Raw genomic sequence first — 19,513 nt, 5'->3', positions numbered from 1 at the left:
ATTTTGTTCCTAACTTTTAAAAGTGAGGGGGAAGAGGAAGAAAGGAGAGGCAGCCGAAAGTGCTGTTCCCCTCCCTTTTCCCAAAAGTCATCTGATTTCCCGAAAATCCCTAATACAGACCATATCTGCGCAGCCTGAGCCAACAGGATTGTGCAACTTGTTCTGGAAATTGCCCTCCCTGCCGGGAGCCGTCCAGGCGAGCGTCCCTGCCGGGCCGGGGTCTGGGAGCGGCGGCCGCCCGCAGAGGGAGCTGCGGGGCTGCGGACCGGAGCGCGGCCAGCCTCAGCCCGGGGCGCGGCGGGGGGAGGAAAAGAGAAAGAAAGAGAAGGGAAGAGAGGAGGCAAGCAGACACGAACTAGGGAGAGAAGGTAAATATTGCAAGCGTTAGAAATGAGACAGGAAGATATTTCTGAGCGGCGCAGTCTGACAGCTGGAAGAGTCAGGACAAGCCGCTCCCCAGCCCTGTAATTCTGGAGGTGCTGGGAAGGTAATTCTGGAGGTGCTGGGAAGAGCGGACTGGGTGCCCCGGGCGGGAGGTGCCTCAGCACGGTGTTTGGAGACACCGATGGTCCGAAGGGGGGGAACCCGAGTGCCAGGAGCACCAAGGTGGAGATCACCTCTTCGTTTTGTCAGTGTGGACCTAGCATCCCTTCTTGATGCTTGGGGTTGCCTATGCAAGAGGGAACAGGGATATAAACATGCTTTTGAGGCAAAATATTGATGTGTCCTCCACAAGCTGAGGCCTGGGGTCTTTGACCTGCCCAGCAGACACACAGAAGCACAGGCGACATTAATCAATCATGCTGTTTTTTGTCTCAGACCATAAGTCCAAAGTCCAATTGGTGAAAGTTTTCAGAAAGGAAGATCTGCTTTTTCCAGATGTGGTGAGTTATTGAATCTCCAACGGGAACTCAGGTTTAGTAATGATTTCATGTTATAAATTAGGTGTTTTTCCTGTAGTACTGTACTGATTCTCAAATCTGAATGTATCTATAGCCCAAGCAGCCTTCAGAACAAGGCAGTGAAGTAGGGAATAGCACTTAAGACCCTTGTCTTCAACTCCTGCAGCACTACCAGCTCTTAGAGAGCTGGAGAGGAGTGGAGGGCAAGACTGAGGTTGTACTCTTTCTGTGTGAAAGGGAGAAAGATAAGCTCCAGACAGCTACAGCATTGCTCATTAGAATGCTAAAGCCGGCAGCTGCGTGCAGCCCAGGGCTGGTGTTTCCACTGACGGTGTGCTCAGGCGGGCAGAGCAGGCTGCTGCCATGGCGTCTTCCTTCCTCTTTTCCCAGGTACCTTGTCTTCCTCTGCCTCCCAACCTGGGCTGATGCAGCCTCCATGTACGGTGAGATCTTGTCACCCAATTATCCTCAGGTGTATCCTAATGATGTGCAGGAATCCTGGGAAATCCAGGTCCCTCTGGGATTCGGCATTCGCCTTTATTTCACACATATGGATCTCGAACCATCGCAGAACTGTGAATATGACTTTGTAAAGGTACTGTCCTTGTCCTCAAGTGAGAAAAAGACAAGAAGGCGGGTTAGAGCACAGAACATCAAAGCTGTGTACAAAGCTCAGGACTGGAAGAGGAGATAGACACTTTCTTGCTTTTCTGAGCTCCAGGAAGCCCAAATGACTGCATGCGTCTGCACCAGTGGTCACTAAATTGATCTGAGTTTGCCCCGTAACCACGCGAGCATTGTCTGCCAACTGAGTGCCCCATCTATGCCTGCTCCCCATGTCTCGCCTATACCCATAGGGAAAGCCTTCTCAGCCTTCACCGACACCTCCCTGTTGCAAGGCCAATGAATAAAGGCCATTTCCTTAGGGCATTGCTTTTCTGTCCCTGAAATTGTTCAGAATTAATCCGTGAGTGGACATAGGTGATTTAATGCAATCAGAAACTGATTGGAAATGATGAAGGTTAAAAACAATCAAGAGATCTGCATGTGGTAGCAGGCACTCCCGTGAAGTGCTGTGCTGCATTGCACCGCAGTTTTCTATGATCTGTGAACCACAGACTTCTTAAAATGTAGAGGCCCACTAGCTCTGCTCCACGTTGTCCCACAGGGCACAAAAGATCGGGTGTTTCCACACAAACAGACAGAAGCAACACCACCCTCTCCCGCAATAGCTCAGTGTGAAAAGGGGCTGTGCGAGCCGGTGCAGTGCCAGAAGGGGACCTTGGAGAAGAACCAAGGTGGGATGGTAGGGTAGATGTGCTCTGCTGGAGCTGCCATAACACGTGGCCTTTTGCAACAAACTGATGAACCTGTCAGACCCTCAGTGATGGGTTTTGCCGTTTTGAACCATGCTGTTGATTTTTTTTGTACAAGTGGGCAGGGAAGGATGTTAACAGAGCACTTTCTGGATTAATTTGTATCTGAGAAATTAAGACAGCTACTTCACAGCTAGGAAGTCTGTAGGAGGGAACGCTCCTCAAGTGTCTTACAAATGTCACAAAACTGGTTGTCTGGGGGCTCCGTTCAGCTACACCTTAGCTGGCTGTCTTCTGCTCTTGGCCAGCTGGGCAGAAGCCTGGGTCTGTCCTGCTAGCGTGTGACATAGCTGCACCCGGGGAGATCTGCCCAAGCATTGTGAGAAATGCGTGCAATTTAGGAGCCTTTGGCTAGCCACCTATTACTTGAAAGACTCAAGTTGTTGGTAATTACGCACCTTCCAGTAATGACGTAAGACCACTCTGCATTGTTCTGCAGATCCTGTCTGGTGACGAAGTTGAAGGTGTGCTTTGTGGGCGGAAGAAACCTCGTACCCCTGGCTCTTCGATTGTGGAGGAATTTCATGTCCCTTACAACACACTCACCATGCGCTTCCAATCAGACTTTTCCAACGAGGAGCGTTTCACTGGTTTTGCAGCCTACTACGTTGCAGTGGGTAAGGTTAAACCAGCCTCCTCTGAATCTTTGTAGTGTCCAGGCTAGGTGAGGAGGAAAGCTGACAGAAGGGTTTGCCTTACAAGAATGTCTGATTTAAAAGGGATCCCAGCAGACAGGACTGCTTTCCAATACAGCCAGTATAAATGCTGTCTTAGAGATGCCTTTTCCTTGTTGTCCACCAGTGCTTGCTTCACTTTCTCACCTTCCTCCTGCCCCTAGAGCCTTCTCCTAATCTTGGCTGATTCATCTTTTCATGCTTGCAGACTTGGATGAGTGCACGGATTTTGTGGAGGAACCTTGCAGTCATTACTGTAATAATTATATTGGAGGTTACTTCTGTACCTGTCCACCGGATTATTTCCTCTATGAGGATGAGAAAACATGTGGAGGTAAGAGATCTACATTAGCTGTGCTCAACAGTAAGAGCTAATTTAGGCCAAGTGAGATACTGTGCACGGAAGACCTGCTCTATCAACCTTCTCAGCCAGTTGTGGCAGGTATATTTGGGGGAAAAACTGTCCCAGTGCAAATCTGAACTGGCAGTAGGCCTGATTTGGGGAATTTCTACTAACATATTCTTAACATTATTTTTTGTTTAAGAAACTACTAAATGAGGTTCTTTAAAGACTGTGATGGAGACCCTTCTTAGCGTACTGCTGTGAGTCTTTTAATCTCTGACAAAACAGGGCAGTTCAATCAAGAGACAAAAATGGCCCAGGGGCTGCTTGGCTTGAATCAAAAAATGGCAAAGTCACAGATGGTGCATGTTGAAAGGAGTGTCGTATGAGGACCCGGGCGTGAGGGAAGGGGGCTTGAATCACAGGTGGAAGGTAAAAGGAAAGGCCACTAGAAGTTCAGGTCCCTGGGTGATTGGATAGAGATCAGCCCTGGCTTCAGTTCCTTGGGGAGATGCCATGTCAATGGCATGGTTAGTGCAGGTGTCTGAGGAGACTGGAGATGTGGTGGAAGAGGGAAAGCCTGTGGGCTTCATACCATTTCCCTTCTGAATCCTACCTGTGTTCCTTCCTTAATCCCAGTGAACTGCAGCGGGAATGTCTTCACGGAGCCATCAGGGGAGATTGCCAGCCCCAACTACCCCAACCAGTACCCAGAGAACTCGCGGTGCGAGTACCGGGTGGCTCTGAGGCCGGGCTACTTCGTGGCGTTGACCATACATAGTGGGGACTTCGACCTGGAACCAGCCGACCCCACAGGGAGTTGCCACGACAGCTTGACAGTAGGTGTGGGGCTTGGGGAGGGAGTCGGGATGCTCTGGATCTCCCCTCAGTCTTCTCATATTCAGAAGACACTCTGACCGCTTCATGTTCTTTCTAACCACGTTGCCTTTTGAAGTTCTTGGGAATACATTTGAATATGTATATATTGAATATATATTTGACTCACTCTCACTGAATACATTTGATATTTCTCATTTCTTCTGGTTTGTTATTTTCCCAGTTTGTCTCTGGAAAGCAGCGTTTTGGTCCCTATTGTGGCAGCAAATTCTCAGGTCCTCCTGAAATCAAAACTAGGAGCAACGTTCTTGACATAATCTTCCAGACAGACCACAAAACACAGCACAAAGGCTGGAAAATACGCTACTATGAGGATTGTGAGTAAATACTTGGGAAAACGTTCCCTCTGGTGCTGAGTTAAGGAGAAGGTTTGTCCCGGGTCAGATTCATGGTACAAGAGCAGGTTGACTTGTTGACACCAGCTGGTTTTGAGTAAACAGAGATGCCCGTTTACGTATTCCAGAGGGAAAGTAATCACTGGGGAGAAAGAATTTGGGAGCTGGAAGGAGAGCAAATCTTGAAGCAGTTAATCACTGAATTCCACCTATCTCTTCAAAGCCATAACCTGTCCCCCGAGCATCATTCCGAACTCTGTTCTTGAGCCGCGGAAGGACAAGTACGTCTTCAAGGACAGTGTGAAGGTGACCTGCGTGGAAGGCTATGAAATTGTGAGGGTAAGTTACATAAACCAGCATATATCCCCTGTGGCCCCCTCAGCAGCCTCCTGATGCCATTTCACATCAGGTGCCCTGAGCACCTGTGGGGACTCAGAAGTTTTCACCACAGCTGTAGTAAGTGGAAACTTCTTCCAGCCACGGGAGCGTTCTGAGGACCCTCCGCTGGAGTGCCTGTGTCAGACACATTTCATGGCCAGTGGCTCACATAGATCCCGTGTTCTTTTCCCTAGCAACGAGACAGCGTCGTGACTTTTCACTCCAGCTGTCAGGAAAATGGTGAATGGAGCAACTCCCATCTCCGCTGTGTTCGTAAGTGACCTGTCTCTGTACTGTGGGAAGCAGACTGGAAGCAGAGCCTTTAGGCTCTAGATCCACTGTATCTCCAGACAAGGAGAACGCTGAAGGACTGGGATGTGAGCAGGCTGAAAGGACAGAGGATGTGAGCACTGATGACCATACAGGGACCAGAGTAGCTGAGTGGTTCCTCCTCACACAATAATCATATTGTTAGGTGAGAATGCCTCTTTGATTATATTTCATTGGTTTTGTTTCTTCTCTACAGCTGTCAACTGCGGTGATCCCACTCCTATTGACAATGCCCAAGCCGTGTACGTCTCCGAGCTTCACGAGCCTCTGTACAAAGCTGCTTTCCGGTATCAGTGTGATGCTCCTTACTATACCCTAAAAGACAAGGAGGATGGTGAGCATTGCCTCTGCTACACAGACATGCTTCTTTGAGCAAAGGCCTGAGAAATGGTGCTGGCATCATCATGGGGCTGGGATTATATTCCATCATGTCAAGACTGGGAAAAAAAACTCGTATTGGTGTGGGGTGGCAGGCAGTTGATTTGCGTTGCCTTTGTGTTTAATACACTCTAATAATGTCAGCACTTGGGCTGTTGACCTAAATGCATTAGCAAGTCCTCTCTCCGTTTGCCTGGTGTGTGAACCATAGAGACTTTTGTCACATCTAGTGCACAGTTCCGCTGGAGAAGTAAAGGACTCAAGAAATCTGTTAGATGAGGTCCCTCCAAAACAGGGGCAGAAGCGTCCTTGTGGGGTTGTGTACTTGGAGGGAGATCTCAGCAATGTTTACCAAGCTGTGCTTGCTCTGGGAATGAGAAGGTTAATACATCATCTTATACAGTAATGCTGCTTACCCCCCTCTTCATCCTGGTTGTATCCTTATGGCACTCTTTTTTTCTTGTGTTTTCCAAGCGGTGTATCAGTGCTCAGCCAGTGGAGAATGGGTCAACGAAGACATGGGAACAAAGCTACCAAAATGTGTCCCAGGTACTACCAAAAACTGTGTACATGTACACGCGGCATATAAAGACCACTGCTTCTTTCACCTCTCTGTTTTTAAATATTTAAGCCTGAAAGTGCAGTTGATCCATCCTATGTTGTTTGAATCACATTGGACAGGGTATTTCTAAAAGCTGGGGGCCCCAAAGGAGGGTCAGATGAGGCAGCAGAAAAGAAACTGGAAACAAAAGTGGGCAACGTAATAAGACAGCTGGTATGACAGGACCTCTTCAAGTACTGCTGTGTGTTTCCACACCAGGTTCCCCACCTTCAAGTGTGTGCATTCTCAAGTTGTTCAGTGCTTTAGATCTCTGTCTGCATCACAGGTAGCAAAAAGACTGACAGGTCAAAAGAGGCCTCTGGCAATGATGGACCTCTCTGTCTTGAGTCCCTCCCAAACTGCACTGAGAGATGTAGCTTCTCATCAGACCTCTGCTGTGGGCAGTGCTCAGCTGCCCGCTGGGCACTACAGACGCAGCACTACAGGGAAAGGTCTTTCACTGCTCACTGGAAGTCACAGCCTAAACCCTTATGGTTTAATGTGTCCTTCAGCTACACTTACTATGTCTGAAGGCTCAAGCAAGATCCCTGTCAAGGACCTTCGCACCCTCTCTTTGTGGTTTTGGGGGACACTGAGGAGGGAAGCTAGTAGGCACTGCTCCTGCTCCTGACTGCTGGTAGTTATGGCTGGGTCTTAACTTCCAGCTGAAAGAGAGAATTTTAGATCCTATGTATTCTGCACGCTGTCCACCTTACCCTCTTTGAAGAGGCATCGTGCTTAGGGCTAATCGTAATGATGCCTATTCATTACTCCAAACCCCCAAACCATCGTGGGCAAAGCACAAGACACAGCTGAAGGTGACAGAGCCTCTGAAGGGCCAGCTCAGCTGACTGCTCGGACTGTGCAAGTGCACAGTGCAAAAGGCAAATTGTGGGATACAGCTCAGAATTTACTGCCTGGGAGGCAGGACATGAATGCAAGAACATGAAGCCAGACTCTTCTCGACAGGACGCAGCAGCAAAAGACAGTGACAGGCAATGGGCAGAAACAAAATTCTGGCTACATTTAAGGAAAAATATCCCATTCCCCCACCCACCCCAGCACTGGAACTGGTGTCCAGAGAGGCTAGCTAATCACCACCCTTGGAGATGGTCAGAAGTCAGGTGTGAAAGCTTCTGAGCAACCTGGGCAGAGCAGGGGAAGGGCAGTTAGGGACGAGCAGGTGGAGCTGGAGCCATCGAGAGGTACCTTCCAGCCTAAATCTTTCTATGACTACCTACTGGCTATAGTTCCTTAATCTGTGACTCTGTGACTAAGGGCTCAATGTAAACAAGGCAATGTGATAAGAAATTGATTTCCTAGCTACAGCAGAATGGCCAGCTGCATTTATGCCCTTAGTGCCCACATTCTGCAAAACATTACAGAACACCTTGGCCAAAGAGCAGGGAGCATCTCTGCACAGAGATAGACCCACAGACAAGATCTCCATTGACCCACTGCTTAAGATTTTACATTCTAAAAGAATAGAGAGAAAAAATGGTAAAACAACGGTTAAAACAACACATAACCTCACACTATCTGGAGTTCACAAAAAAAAAGATAAATTTTTAAAGACCAGCATCGTGTTTCTAAGAACTTAAATATTTTTTCCAAAGACAATCACTTCACCTACAGGCTATAATTCAGCAAAGGAAAAATGCTAACTAGAATGCAGTTAAATTGTGAAAATTGACATACCCAGCACTGGCGGGGTGACAACCCCTTTCCAGAACAAGAATTTGAAAATGAGTATTTTTAGCCTAAATCGAACGTTGGTAGTAGTTTTGCTCGAATTTTCTTTAATTTCTCTCTAAATAATAGTTGCAAATTCTATGACATGGAATATAAACATTGGTTACTCAGAATCAAAAATGATTTAGCAGGCGCAGGAGGGACGGGTATGGGCTTTTTAGCAGTACCAAAGAACCCCTGGTTTGCAACTCGGCAGGTTGGTACCAGAGAGCCCCTGTTTGTAACTGCGAATTATCCCATCTGGTTCCTCTTTTTTTTCTTTTCTTTCCAGTGTGTGGGGTGCCTAGCAATCCCATTAAGGAGAAAGCAAAGATCATTGGAGGCACCCTTGCAGAAAAGGGCAACTTTCCCTGGCAGGTGTATTTCAATTACCCAAGAGGAGGCGGTGTGTTAATCTCTGAGCGATGGGTAATGACTGCAGCTCATGTGCTGGAGGGGTACGACAGGCCCGACATGTACGCCGGGGCAATCAATATCGCTGGAGAATCTCTGCGCCGGGAGGGCCAGCGGCTGATCGCAGAGGCCTCATTCATCCACCCGGGCTGGAAGAATCAGCCCACTGACACCAGGACCGATTTTGATAATGATATTGCGCTACTGAAGCTGAGGGATCCTGTGAGGATGGGCCCAAACATCTCGCCCCTCTGCCTTCCTGGTAAATCACCCGAGTACGAGCTGGAGGAGGGGACGCTGGGCTACATTGCTGGCTGGGGCCAGAGGGAGAAGGGAAGGCTGCCCATCTATCTGTGGAAGGCACTGATTCCCGTGGTGGGCATGGATAAGTGCCGATCTGTGAAACCAGAGGGCTCTGCCGATTCCAGTGCGTACCGATTCACCGACAATATGATCTGTGCTGGTGGGGGCAAGGACAGCTGCAAGGGGGACAGTGGCGGAGCCTACGCTATCCAAGATCCTCTTGATGACAGACGGTACTATGTGGCCGGGCTAATCTCCTGGGGACCACGTTGTGGTACCTTTGGTCTTTACACTAAGGTAGTGCGTTATTTGGACTGGATTGCAGAGACAATGAGCCAGCATGAGGATGAATAAACTTGGCAGGATTAGCTCTTTCTCCTTTCAGAGCGGTCACCCTTCCTGAACACGATGGTTACGTGCTCAGGCTGGCTGTGGTCCTGCTCACTCGGTGGATGGAACGCATTGTGTCTGTGCTGAGTGCAGGCTCCTTCCGCTTCTTCCCATATTTTTCTATCCCATTATTTCCCACCTGGAGAAGACCTAGCAATGCCCCACCTGACAGGGAGATTTCAATGAAAATAAGAGAGAATAATTGTTGGTTCCCAGGGTAGGTTCAGAGCCTGGGTTTGGATTTATGTGTTTCCTGTATTGTTCAGAATCTCTAACAGCATTAAAGAATGTCCAAATTGCCTTTTGTGCAATGTGCTGCTGTGTATGTGCTACCTTTCTTCTTCTCGGTCCAGACCTAGTTCTCCCTGAAACTCCCTCAACCAAGGGTCTAATCACATTTTGATTCACTACGCTGCCAGTTTTTGTCAAGCTGTAACTTGTTCTACCTAAATCTTCATGAAGCTGTTCTGAAACGATTGCATCTCATTGACCAACCGTGACCAGCAATGAGGATTTCTGGCTTCTGAGTCAAGCTGAGCAGAAGAGACATCTTCAAAATCCTTTCATTCCCCTGTCCTCAGGGCTTTATTTTCCAAACTTTATTGTGTTAGATAAGAAATAAATCTTGCTTGATTTAGGCAAGGTAGCGTTGTGAAAGAAGATTACCTGATATGTGTTAGTGGTGTCTCCTGCTCCAGAAAGTCCTGGATCAGCTGTCCTTCCGCTGAGGTGGTCAGTGAACTGGCGCAGGTGGCATATGGTGAGAGACGGAGGAAGCTGGGTTTGTTCAGCTGGAAAAGGAGGAAGCCAAGATGGGGATCTAGCTGCTGTCAGACACCTAAAGGAGGGCTGGGGAGTACACAGGGCAAGGCTCTGGTGACAGGACAAAAGGCAGCAGACGTGAATTGCAATCGTGGAATTTTCAGTTGGGATTTTTCCCAGGGTGGGGGTCAAAACTGGAACAAGTACCATAACACTGTGGGATCTCTGTCCCTGGGAATCTTCATAACTTGCCCAGACAAGGCCCTGAAGCTCTGAAGTACTGCTGTCAGCAGTGCGTTGGACTAGAGACCTCCTCTTCCAGCCAAAGTTTTTCTGAGAGTCGGGGAAATGGTGAGGAGGAGGAGGTGTGCAGCTCTTGGGAGATTCCACAGATTCCCACACTCAGTGTGAGCACCTTCAGGTTTGAGTAACCAGCAAAAGGTTATTTTGTCATTGGGCTGGTAACCAAGGATCTTACACCACATTCCTGAGGAACTGGACCCACAGGACACTGAATGCTTTTTACTTTTATATCTGTATGTGTCAAGCTTGAATCTTGTATGAAGTTTTATAGTCATCCCTTCTTGTGGCTAAGTAGGTGGACTCATCCCAGCTTTCCTGGCATCCTCATGGAGCGCCAAAGGCAGGTGTCCAGCCCTGGTATCCAGTCCCGGCTGCAAATTTAGCTCGTGTCCCTCTTGGGCAAAGAGGTGACTGCATACTGGCAAAGAAACAACGATGCAGTGGTGCCAGGGTGACAATTTTTTATAGCTTCACAGTATGTATTAGAATTTTACAAATTATACAGACAAAGCCAAGCATCTGGGGTAATCATGAGCGAAAGCCACTAGAAGTCTTACAGCCTGCTGTGTCTGGCTATTAGGAAGCTTCTGCCTTGGCTATGTGATGGATACTTCAGCAGTAGGAACAGCTCAACAAAGTATGATTTGGGGAAAATTAATCCATTTTAAGTTCTGAAAAGTGACCTTCAAACTAAGGTAAGACATTTCCTCAACTCCTCTGCCCACAAAGCCACTCAAGCAAGCAGCATCGTGTGATTACTCACCAACCTGCTGATGAACTCCAGTCTTTCTCAAAAGCAAGGGAAGGCAAACTGCTGAAATCAATTCAGGACAGCCGAGGAGAAGAGAAACAGAAATGTGGCCCAATGGTCGAAGAGCAGGAGACAGGAAAGCAACTCACTTAGCTGGGATTGCTGTTCCTAGGGGGGTCACAGGTTCCACTGGGGTTTTGAGGCAAATCATCTGTTCTCCATGCCTCGGTTTCCTGAAGTTTCCTAGTCTCCTGCAAAGTAGGAGATCCTTTAAGATGCCTTCTCTGTAATTTTTCTCAATTTTTACAAGGACTGAAGAGTTGGGTATTTTTCTGTCCTTGTCACCTGTACTCACTGAACATCTCAGAAATTCCCTGTTCTTCACCTGGAATACTCCCCCAGCTGCATATTCTGCAACCTCCCTTCCCTCCCCCAGACCAGGTTTTATCCATTGCTCCTGTACAACTGGGCACCTTGTTTTACCATGCTCCTGTTGCCTCTCCTGCTCTTCTCTTGCCCACACAAATGGGAAAGATCAACAGAATTCCAACCCTGGAGATCATGGGTGAACTTGTATCAGATGTGCAATTTCGCAGCTCGCTCCCCAGGATATGTTATCTCAAAAGCAAATGAGACATACTGACACCTGAGGAGATCCACAGCTGGATCTCACAGAAAACAGTGCGAGAAGGCAGCTATGACCTTGCCCCCCCGAGTTCCTGCCAGGCCGTCGCAGACCTCAGTTCTCTCAATGACTCATAAGAAAAAGGCAGGCTGTTCTGCAGCAGCAAAACTAGTCAAGAACTCCAGAGAATACCCACAACACAAGAGGTGTCACCTTCTCTCTGAGTTGGCATCATTTCAGAGCTGCTGTCCTGCAGTCAGGGCCTTATTTTGTAGAGTATAAAAAAATTCATCCCCAAATTCTGATCAGTAACAGTTCCTGGGCTCTTTTCTCCATGAGACTGGTTGTCGTCTTCCCTGTCTTTTGAATGTGACATCACACAGACAACTTATTTTTGCCTCCGTTGAAGCCACCTGGAGTCTCAGACCAGGTAATCTAATGGTAGTTTTGTGACAGGTAACTAAATGCCACGTGCCGTTAAAGAACTGGAAATGTTTTAGTGGCAGGTAAAGCAATCCCTGTATAAACTCCATAGGTTACTTTCAGTGATGGGGAATGTTTACTAGTTGCTAAAAGCAAAGACAGAAAACCACAGCACACCTGGTTTCTCCAGCAATGATTTTAATATTTGTAGAATCTCACTGATGCCAATGGGCATATGTATGCTGTACTCGGCACAAAGAACCACATCCTTCAGGAAAGTCTGCTGCCCTGCAGCCCTCCCACACCACAGAGTACAGCAGTAGATTGCAGCAGTCTGATGGTATCGTGAGCGCTTCAAACAAGAATAGGTTTGCTGTCCTGAGATTTCATGATATTATTAAGGCTTCATCCAGTAATAAGATCTGGAAGAACGAGAGCGTCCTCAGAGGCATCCCACAGGCCGCCAGTGGTACAACAGCTTTGGTAAGTTTTGATGGTGCCACCAAAAATTTATCAAACAGTGTGGTGGCTTTCAGACATAGTCTGTGTGTTTGGAAAGCTTTTGGTACATCATCCAAAGCTTTAGATACGATTTTCTGTGTCTGGAAATTTACATGTTGTTGGTGATTCTTCAGCTAGCAGGAGAGAGCAGTGTCTAGAGCCTGTCCTCCCGGGCTATCCCTTTGATCCAGTCCAAGTAGTTGAGGATCTTGGTGTAGAAGCCATAACCTTCAGCACAGCCGATACCCCAAGAAACAATACCAGTAGCCACCCAGCGACCACTTTCTGCATCTAGCACCGTGTAGACACTCCCACTGTCCCCCTGGCAGGTGTCTCGCTTGTCTCTGAGGAAGCCAGCACAGAACATGTTCTCAGAGAAAACCATAGGTACATGTCCCTTCTTACTGTCCAGCCACCTCTGACACTCCTCTCGAGCAACAGCTGGCAGGCTCACATACTTCAAATGATTTGAAATGAAATTTTTTTCCACACCAAACCCGCTCACGTAGCCCATGTGCCCATCCACGTAGAACGTGGTGTTGGTGGTATCTGGGAGACAGATGGGCAGTACGGTAGGGCCCAGGGTCACTGGGTGTTTCAGCTCCAGCAGGGCTATGTCCCCATTGAAGTTGTACTCATCACTGGGGTTGTAATCTGGATGGATAAAGATCCTACGTACAGGGTGGTTACCCATCTTGTGGAGCTCTTCTACCTTGTTGTGGCCGAGGAAAATGTTAGCCTCCTCTGCCAGCTGCTCCAGGCTGACATTGCTCCCCCCAGCCCCTTTGGGGAAGATGGTGTGGGCGGCAGTCAGGATCCAGCGGTCGCCCAGGAGCGCGCCACCCCCTCGCCCATGGATGCCAGTCAAAGCCTGCCAAGGGAAGTTGCCTCTCCTTGCCGACTTGCCACCCAAGATCCGCTGGACTTCAGTAACAGGGTTGACCGGCTTCCCGCACACTGTGAAGAAACGCAAGGAGATGATGACACCCTCCGTTGCCCTGGCTTGTCTCTCTCCTTCCTACCACCACGGTTTGATTTCACCTTATTTTTGCCTTCCTGGATAGATTTCCCTGTCCTCCCTCACTGACACCATTGTCCTCATTCCCTTCCCTGCATTTTGTCCTGGCTTTGTGCTGACTGTAAGCATGGACCAGTAAGCACCAAAGTCAGAGTTTTTTACTGACCTGGCAAACAGGCAGGAATCTTCATCTGGCCATCTCGATCCACCCAGGTTCCCTCAGGAGAGCAGGTGAATGTGTCTGTAGGATGAGAAGGAAGTGAATGAGACCCAGGCCTCCAGGGATGGGGTGGGAAGAAAGAATAGGATAGGATAGGACAGGACAGCACAGAAGAACAGAACACAACAGAATATTTTCAAGGGGTTCCTCTTTCCAAGCTATCCCACATGTTGCTCTCAGTCCTTCCATCCCAAAACAGCCTCTCCCAGGAAAAGCCACCGGGGGTATAGTCTGGAACATCTCCATCTGGGGTAGCATGTGCATCTCAGAGCACCTCAGCTCCAGGGGAGCAGTAAAGCTCAGGCATTGCTTCCCTAGAAGAAAAACCTGAAGAGTTATCTGAGTGAAGCAAAGACTTCACATGCTTACAGAGCTCTTATTAGCCCAAAGAAGGGAGAGAAGAAGTAAGGACGTGGATTTTAAATCCAAGGTTTTGGTCTCTGTAGTTTGCAGAGAGTTGGACAAGGTGGTTTGTTCCAGAAACAGAAAAAAAGATGAGACCATTACTGTACGTGTTCAGTATCTATTTCGGAGGCTACACTGCAGGTCAGCGAAGTTGCCTGTCACCTCTCAGCAGAGACTCTCCTACCTCCAGCATTCCCACTTTTCATAGAAAGTTTGTGCTGGTGACTAAAAATAATTGAGATACAATTTGTCTTACACTGTAGCAAATGCTTCCAATAAAGGGTTTGCTGTTCTCTTTCAAAATTGCCTAAATCATGATGACTCACCACCGGAATGTGGCTGGTACTGATATTTACTTGCTCCTGACTTTTTTCTGTTGAGGTTCAGCTCTGACTCTTTATGAAGGAGTTAAACTCAGGTACAAGAATAATCAAATTCAACGTTACTACCAACTTAAAGAACTCCTTAGCTGTTTGCTCCTGGACCCAGGGAGCGTCTCACCCCTCTCAGGCATGCTGCACAACTCTACGCCCATGCTGGCAACCATGTCAAGAACTGACTCAGCTTAAAAATCTACATTTTTTTCTCTGGAGTCTAAATGAGCAGCCAAGGCAAGGAATTCATAAACTCCTTATGCTGTTCCCGTAACCAAAGCTCCTGTGCCATCAAATCATGTTCCAGGTGCAAAAGGAAGGCATGTGAATGGGTTTGAATGTTGCCTTAATTTTTCTGACCTGCTGCATGAAAACAGGTTTTTCTGTCTGTGTGTTATTTAGCCCTTAGACGTCTCTGCTGCTGAACAATATTCCAAAAGGTAAACAGCATTACAGTGGAGTGAAATGTGAGTTTGTTTATTTGCATCTGTAGCAACTTGGGCTGGTGTGGTGAGTTTTCAGAGTTTTGGTGATTCCCAGCCACCATGCCTCAAATTTCAGTGAAAGAATGAAATCCACTAGGGAAGAACAAATCATGACTACAGGTGAGAGAATAAGACCTTCTGCAAAAGTTAAGGAGAGTGTGTAGGAGGGGCGTGACGGACTCTGGGAATGAAGCAGAGTTGGGAATAGCTGGGGTGACAAGCCTCAGGAGCTGTGCTGCAGAGCCAAGGAAAGATGGGAGAGCCTCTGCAGGAGGAGAGCATGAGCCCTGAGCCTGGGGAGCAGGGACGACTCTAACTGGGAATCTGGGACAGCTTTTTGCACAGGGATTTCAATGCCCACGTGGGGTTAGGACTCACCGCCACCTGTTCTGGTGACAATGCGATAATATGGCTCATTGCATCGGTATGTGATCACCGACTGGTAGGTGTTGTCTGCAGGCTTGTTGACATAGCTGAATGCCCCGTTGCTCAGGGGTGTAGGGTCGCCACAGTTCACAACTACAAAAACAACAAAAAAAAAGCAGAAGAAAAGCGAGATGAGCCAAAGCCAGCCTTACTGCCTGCAGGGTTAGGGGCAGCTGCGACTGTGCCCGTGGTGGGAAGGACCAGTCAGTACAGCAGGCAGAGAGACCTTGTTCCAAAATGGATCCCTGACTGGGATCTTTTGCTTTTAGGTCTTACAACTTTATAGCAAATTTTTAGTGATATTTTATGCATTTCTGTAAGGGAGGAGAAATGGTTAAGCTTTTGCAAGTGGAAAAACGTCATGAAAGTCAACAGTGGACCTCCACAAGTCCTTCCAACCAGCAGATCCATGATTCTATGGCCACAGCCAAACTGACTCATAGATACTGAGGTCCCCATGTTCCCGGAGGGGGAAAGCCACAGCAGGGGCCATAATCCCTCTTCTCAGCTCACTCACTTTCACAGTGGGGCATGGACTGGTGCCATGTTCCATCTGCCTGGCAGACAGCCGTAAAGGACAGCAGCTTTCGGTGCCCCTGTGGGGGAGAGAAAACCACCTCTGTTGGTTGTACAGAGCCTTACATTCCCTCCCCCACATCAAAATATTGTTCTGTCTGCCCTTCTGTTCGCTGCTGTCCAACAGGTGCCCCTCTGCAGTCTGTTCCAGCTGCTGCCCTCTCCCTTTGCTGCCTTCCCTCTGTCCTGTGCTTGCCACAGGCTACAGACCCTTCCCAGCAGGCACAGGCAGCAGCAGCCAGCAACCACAGCACCGCGGCGAGTCTGGGGTGCTACCCAGTCCTGGCAACAGGATAGCAAGGGGGGCAGATGCATCTCCTTCACATCCAATTTCACATCCTTCCAAAGAGACAGTCTTGTTTACCAGTGTTTCTTGGGATCTTTGTCTCTCATCTTCTACCAAGGCTTTGTGAGACAGTAACTACATAAGGAAGGGAGCTGGGAAGGGAGAAACCACTGGAAGAAAGCCGACAGGAGCAAGGAAGAAACAGCAGTTGCAAGAGGTTGCCATGAGCGAAATCTCCGAAGACAGTTTTGCTGACAGGTGAGAGGCTTACACAGGCTGAAGAGCAGCCAGAGCATGGCTGTAGGGAGCAGAGAAGGGGTCTCACCTCCACCAGGTTATACCCGGTCTTGCAGCTGACGATGAAATAGTCCTGAAATTGATACACAGGCTGAAGGTCCCTGATGATGGTGAACTGATCCTGTGGGACAGGCTGCGGGCACCGTATTTCTGTTAGAGAATGGGACAAAGTAAGTTGGCATTAACCAATGGCGTAGATCGGCTGTAGCAGCCTCTGGGGAAGAAATGGCTTACTCTCCGAGGTGTAGTGGATCTTCCAGCCACGGCTGAACCCCGACTCATCAGTGAGGAAGAGTATGTCCACCTCATTGCTGTTGGTTTCAATGATGCCGGGTGACTCCTTGCCACAGAATTCACCAATCTCTCTCTCACGTGCTTGGATCTGATGAGGAGAACAGGTATCACAGGGACAGAAACACAAATGCCTCTCTGCCCCAGCACCCATATCTCAGTCCAGACCAAGTGCGACAGTGCCTGTGATGGCGAGCAGGGCTGGTGGTCTGACCCACCCTTGCTGACCGATGAGAGCAGGGGGCCGACCGACCACAAGCTCTGTGTCCCCCTTCTCAGGGGAAACAGAGCTATTGACCCCTTCAAATCATGAGATTAAATCAAAGGGAGATAAAACTGGAAGAGGGATGATTTTTTTGGCTTCCCTCAGAGCGGCCTGTGACCCAGAGCCTCTGACCTCAGGACAGCAGTAATTAAGTGCACTGAGGGAGGAAGACAGGGGAAGAGCTCAGTCCTTTGTGCCAGGCACCCTCCTTGTACAGATCCTGTATTTCTCATCCCAGGAGTGGTGTCCCCACAATTCCTGTCTGGATCTGGCAGCGGGGTTGGAAGTGGAGTTTGCCAGTCTCCAGTACCTTGAGCTGGTCATAAGGACAGTGGACTTGCTGGTGGTCATCAATCTCAAAGGGATCCAAGAACTTGAGGATGACAGACAGGCCCTTCTGCAGACGGATGCTGTAGTTACACTGGAGGTCCTCAGGGTAAGGCTGGGGGTACTCCGGGCTGCTCAGGTACCCAGCTGCCTCTGTGAACAACTGGCTGCTGCACTCCACTGGCGCAAAGGAAGAAAGCAGAGGTCACGTTGTGGAGCCATGTCTTCTGCGGCCCTGCCGTCTGCTCCCTAAGCCACTTCTCCCACCCTTCCTGGCTGCAGGGCTCCTTCCCTGGAACTCTTTGATCTTTACCAATTTCAGTTTACCTTTGCAGGAGTGGTGGTCACTCTGAAGCTGGTAGCCAGCCCGGCAAGAACAGAAGTAGCCACCCACATAGTTGTGGCAAAAGTGCTGGCACCGAGGCCTTTCTTCTGTCTCAGCAGCGTAGTTAGGGCCACATTCATCAAGATCTGAGGACATATGAGATGCAGGGACAAGGGGAGGAAAGTGTTAAAACTGCCACTCACTGAAAGTACACAGACACCCATGTCCTTGCTTACACCTTCTCTTTATTTGTCTGACAAGAAGAAAAATTGGTTAGAGCCACACAGGTACCTTTTTGCATGCCGAGGGTATTGCCTACTCACCCACAGCTCGGTAATAGGCCAGGAAGCCCCTGTAGGGGATCACCGTGCCGTTTTCTTCGTTGGAGAAATCGGAGTGAAACGCCAGGTGCATCCTGTTCCCCTTAGACACAAACTCCTTCCTTCCTGGGTGATTGCCTGTGGGTGACTCAAGCCGGCCACAGTATCGGCCCAAGTTCCTCTTGTCTGCTTTGATCTGTCAAGGTTAAGGGGAAATCACAGTTGCCCAAGAAGATACCACCTGCCTGTGGACCCCTGTCACTCAGCCATGAGCTGCCAGTACCTGCTCCTCCCATTTCTCTCTTTAACTCCTTCCCTTCCCTTTGTGGGAAGCACGAGAGGAAGCCTGGTGAATGAGGACCCACTGCCTGTGGTGGCCACCAAATTCCAATCTCCAGCCACCCCTCAGCCCCAGTGTTTATGCAGGTACCTTAACATAGTCATAGAAGCAGGACTCAGATGGCTCCAGGTCAAAATACATGAAGGTCAGCTTCACCACATAGCCTTTTGGGACATGGATGTCCCAGACGCTGATGTTATTGTTGGGATACGGCTTGGGATAACCAGGGGATCTGATCTCCCCAAAGAACTTTCCTGGGACTGTACTGGAATTGATGACTCCAAAGAAAAGGAAGGCCCACACGAGCAGAAGAGTGTGCCTGTGAACATGGTAAGTAAACGATGACATTGCACAAAATTAGGTCATCCAAAGTCGGAGGAGACTTCACAGGTGACTTGTGCACTACCTAACGGGAGCCTTGCTGCAGGTCCCCCTTCTGGCTTGGGTGGCCCAGGAGCGAGAAGGACAGCTGACATGGCAGCCAGCAGCACCAGCCAGCTTCCAGCAAGGTGCTGCCACCAGCCAAGGGAGGCATCGATCTGAGGGGGCACAGGCAAGTTCCCTGGTCCCTCAGAGGCTGGGGGTGGGGGTGGGGGGGTGGGGCGCTGCTCCCTCAGAGCGGGGGGGGGGGGGCTGCTCCCTCAGAGCCGCGGGGGGGGCTGCTCCCTCTGGCCCTGGGCTGGTGGATCGTTTCTGGACACCGCTAGATCGGAAGCTCTTTGCCCGGTGGGGGCGGTGAGGGTCTGTGGCTCTCAAGCCCAGTTTGCGGAGGAGCCATCCCCCAGTGCCCCCCGGGCAGCCCTGGACCCCGCCATGCCTTGGTTTCTCTCCTCCAAAAGCTGGCACTTATTTTTTTTCTTTCTTTTTCCTCATTCTGCAGATCCCCCCCGGGGAACGGGACTCTCCGTGTTCCTCCAAAACAAGCTCCCTGCCCAGAGCTCACGGAACCACCAGCCGGGGAATTCCCTCTTCCGCAGCCCTGCGTGCCAGCGGAGCTGCACCGCTGCCCCTTCGCCCTGGAGGGGTCCAGCCCACCGCCCCCCCACTCACATGTCCGTGCGCGGCTCCGGCTGCGGGCGGCTGGCGGCGGGGACCGGGGCGGCTCGGCGGGGCTGGGGGGGGACGGGGGCGGGGGAAGCCG

General features: G+C 49.5%; 2 protein-coding genes across 5 annotated transcripts; one reads left to right on the top strand and one right to left on the bottom strand.

The window, feature by feature from the left end:
* Positions 1 to 192: 192 nt before the first annotated feature.
* C1S (complement C1s) lies at positions 193 to 9,352 on the top strand. Of its 4 annotated transcripts, none has more exons than XM_027798400.2 (12): positions 193 to 368; positions 820 to 884; positions 1,293 to 1,539; positions 2,718 to 2,895; positions 3,161 to 3,286; positions 3,935 to 4,134; positions 4,356 to 4,509; positions 4,751 to 4,866; positions 5,100 to 5,178; positions 5,432 to 5,569; positions 6,088 to 6,162; positions 8,238 to 9,352. In XM_027798400.2, the coding sequence occupies exons 2-12, from the start codon at positions 880 to 882 to the stop codon at positions 9,014 to 9,016; spliced, it is 2,097 nt and encodes a 698-aa protein (XP_027654201.2). In that variant the 5' UTR covers positions 193 to 368; positions 820 to 879; the 3' UTR covers positions 9,017 to 9,352. The 4 variants fall into 4 exon arrangements, with proteins under 4 accessions (XP_027654201.2, XP_027654203.1, XP_055566834.1 ...); XM_027798402.2 differs by having other exon boundaries at positions 199 to 368; positions 1,293 to 1,345; XM_055710859.1 differs by having other exon boundaries at positions 200 to 368; positions 1,293 to 1,497.
* A 2,745-nt stretch (positions 9,353 to 12,097) lies between these two features.
* Positions 12,098 to 19,513, bottom strand: C1R (complement C1r). Its single transcript, XM_005434349.3, has 11 exons — positions 19,423 to 19,513; positions 18,463 to 18,691; positions 18,036 to 18,228; positions 17,715 to 17,858; positions 17,371 to 17,567; positions 16,739 to 16,886; positions 16,533 to 16,654; positions 15,863 to 15,941; positions 15,298 to 15,438; positions 13,602 to 13,676; positions 12,098 to 13,374 (listed from the first exon to the last, which is right to left on the bottom strand). Coding segments are annotated over exons 1-11 (2,133 nt in total). The 5' UTR covers positions 19,425 to 19,513; the 3' UTR covers positions 12,098 to 12,571.

This window comes from Falco cherrug, chromosome 5 (genome assembly GCF_023634085.1).
Source record: "Falco cherrug isolate bFalChe1 chromosome 5, bFalChe1.pri, whole genome shotgun sequence".
Classification (NCBI taxonomy): domain Eukaryota; kingdom Metazoa; phylum Chordata; class Aves; order Falconiformes; family Falconidae; genus Falco; species Falco cherrug.
Note: the sequence above shows the minus strand (reverse complement) of the source record. Positions and strands in the feature narration are given on the sequence as shown.

Coding starts and splice junctions, on each gene's coding strand:
- C1R (XM_005434349.3), bottom strand. Junction 17,568..17,714: donor TGACCACCACTCCTGCAAAG/GTAAACTGAAAT, acceptor CCTTTGCGCCAG/TGGAGTGCAGCAGCCAGTTG. Junction 15,439..15,862: donor GTCCATGCCCCACTGTGAAA/GTGAGTGAGCTG, acceptor TTGTTTTTGTAG/TTGTGAACTGTGGCGACCCT.
- C1S (XM_027798400.2), top strand. Junction 4,510..4,750: donor AATACGCTACTATGAGGATT/GTGAGTAAATAC, acceptor ATCTCTTCAAAG/CCATAACCTGTCCCCCGAGC. Junction 5,570..6,087: donor CCTAAAAGACAAGGAGGATG/GTGAGCATTGCC, acceptor GTGTTTTCCAAG/CGGTGTATCAGTGCTCAGCC.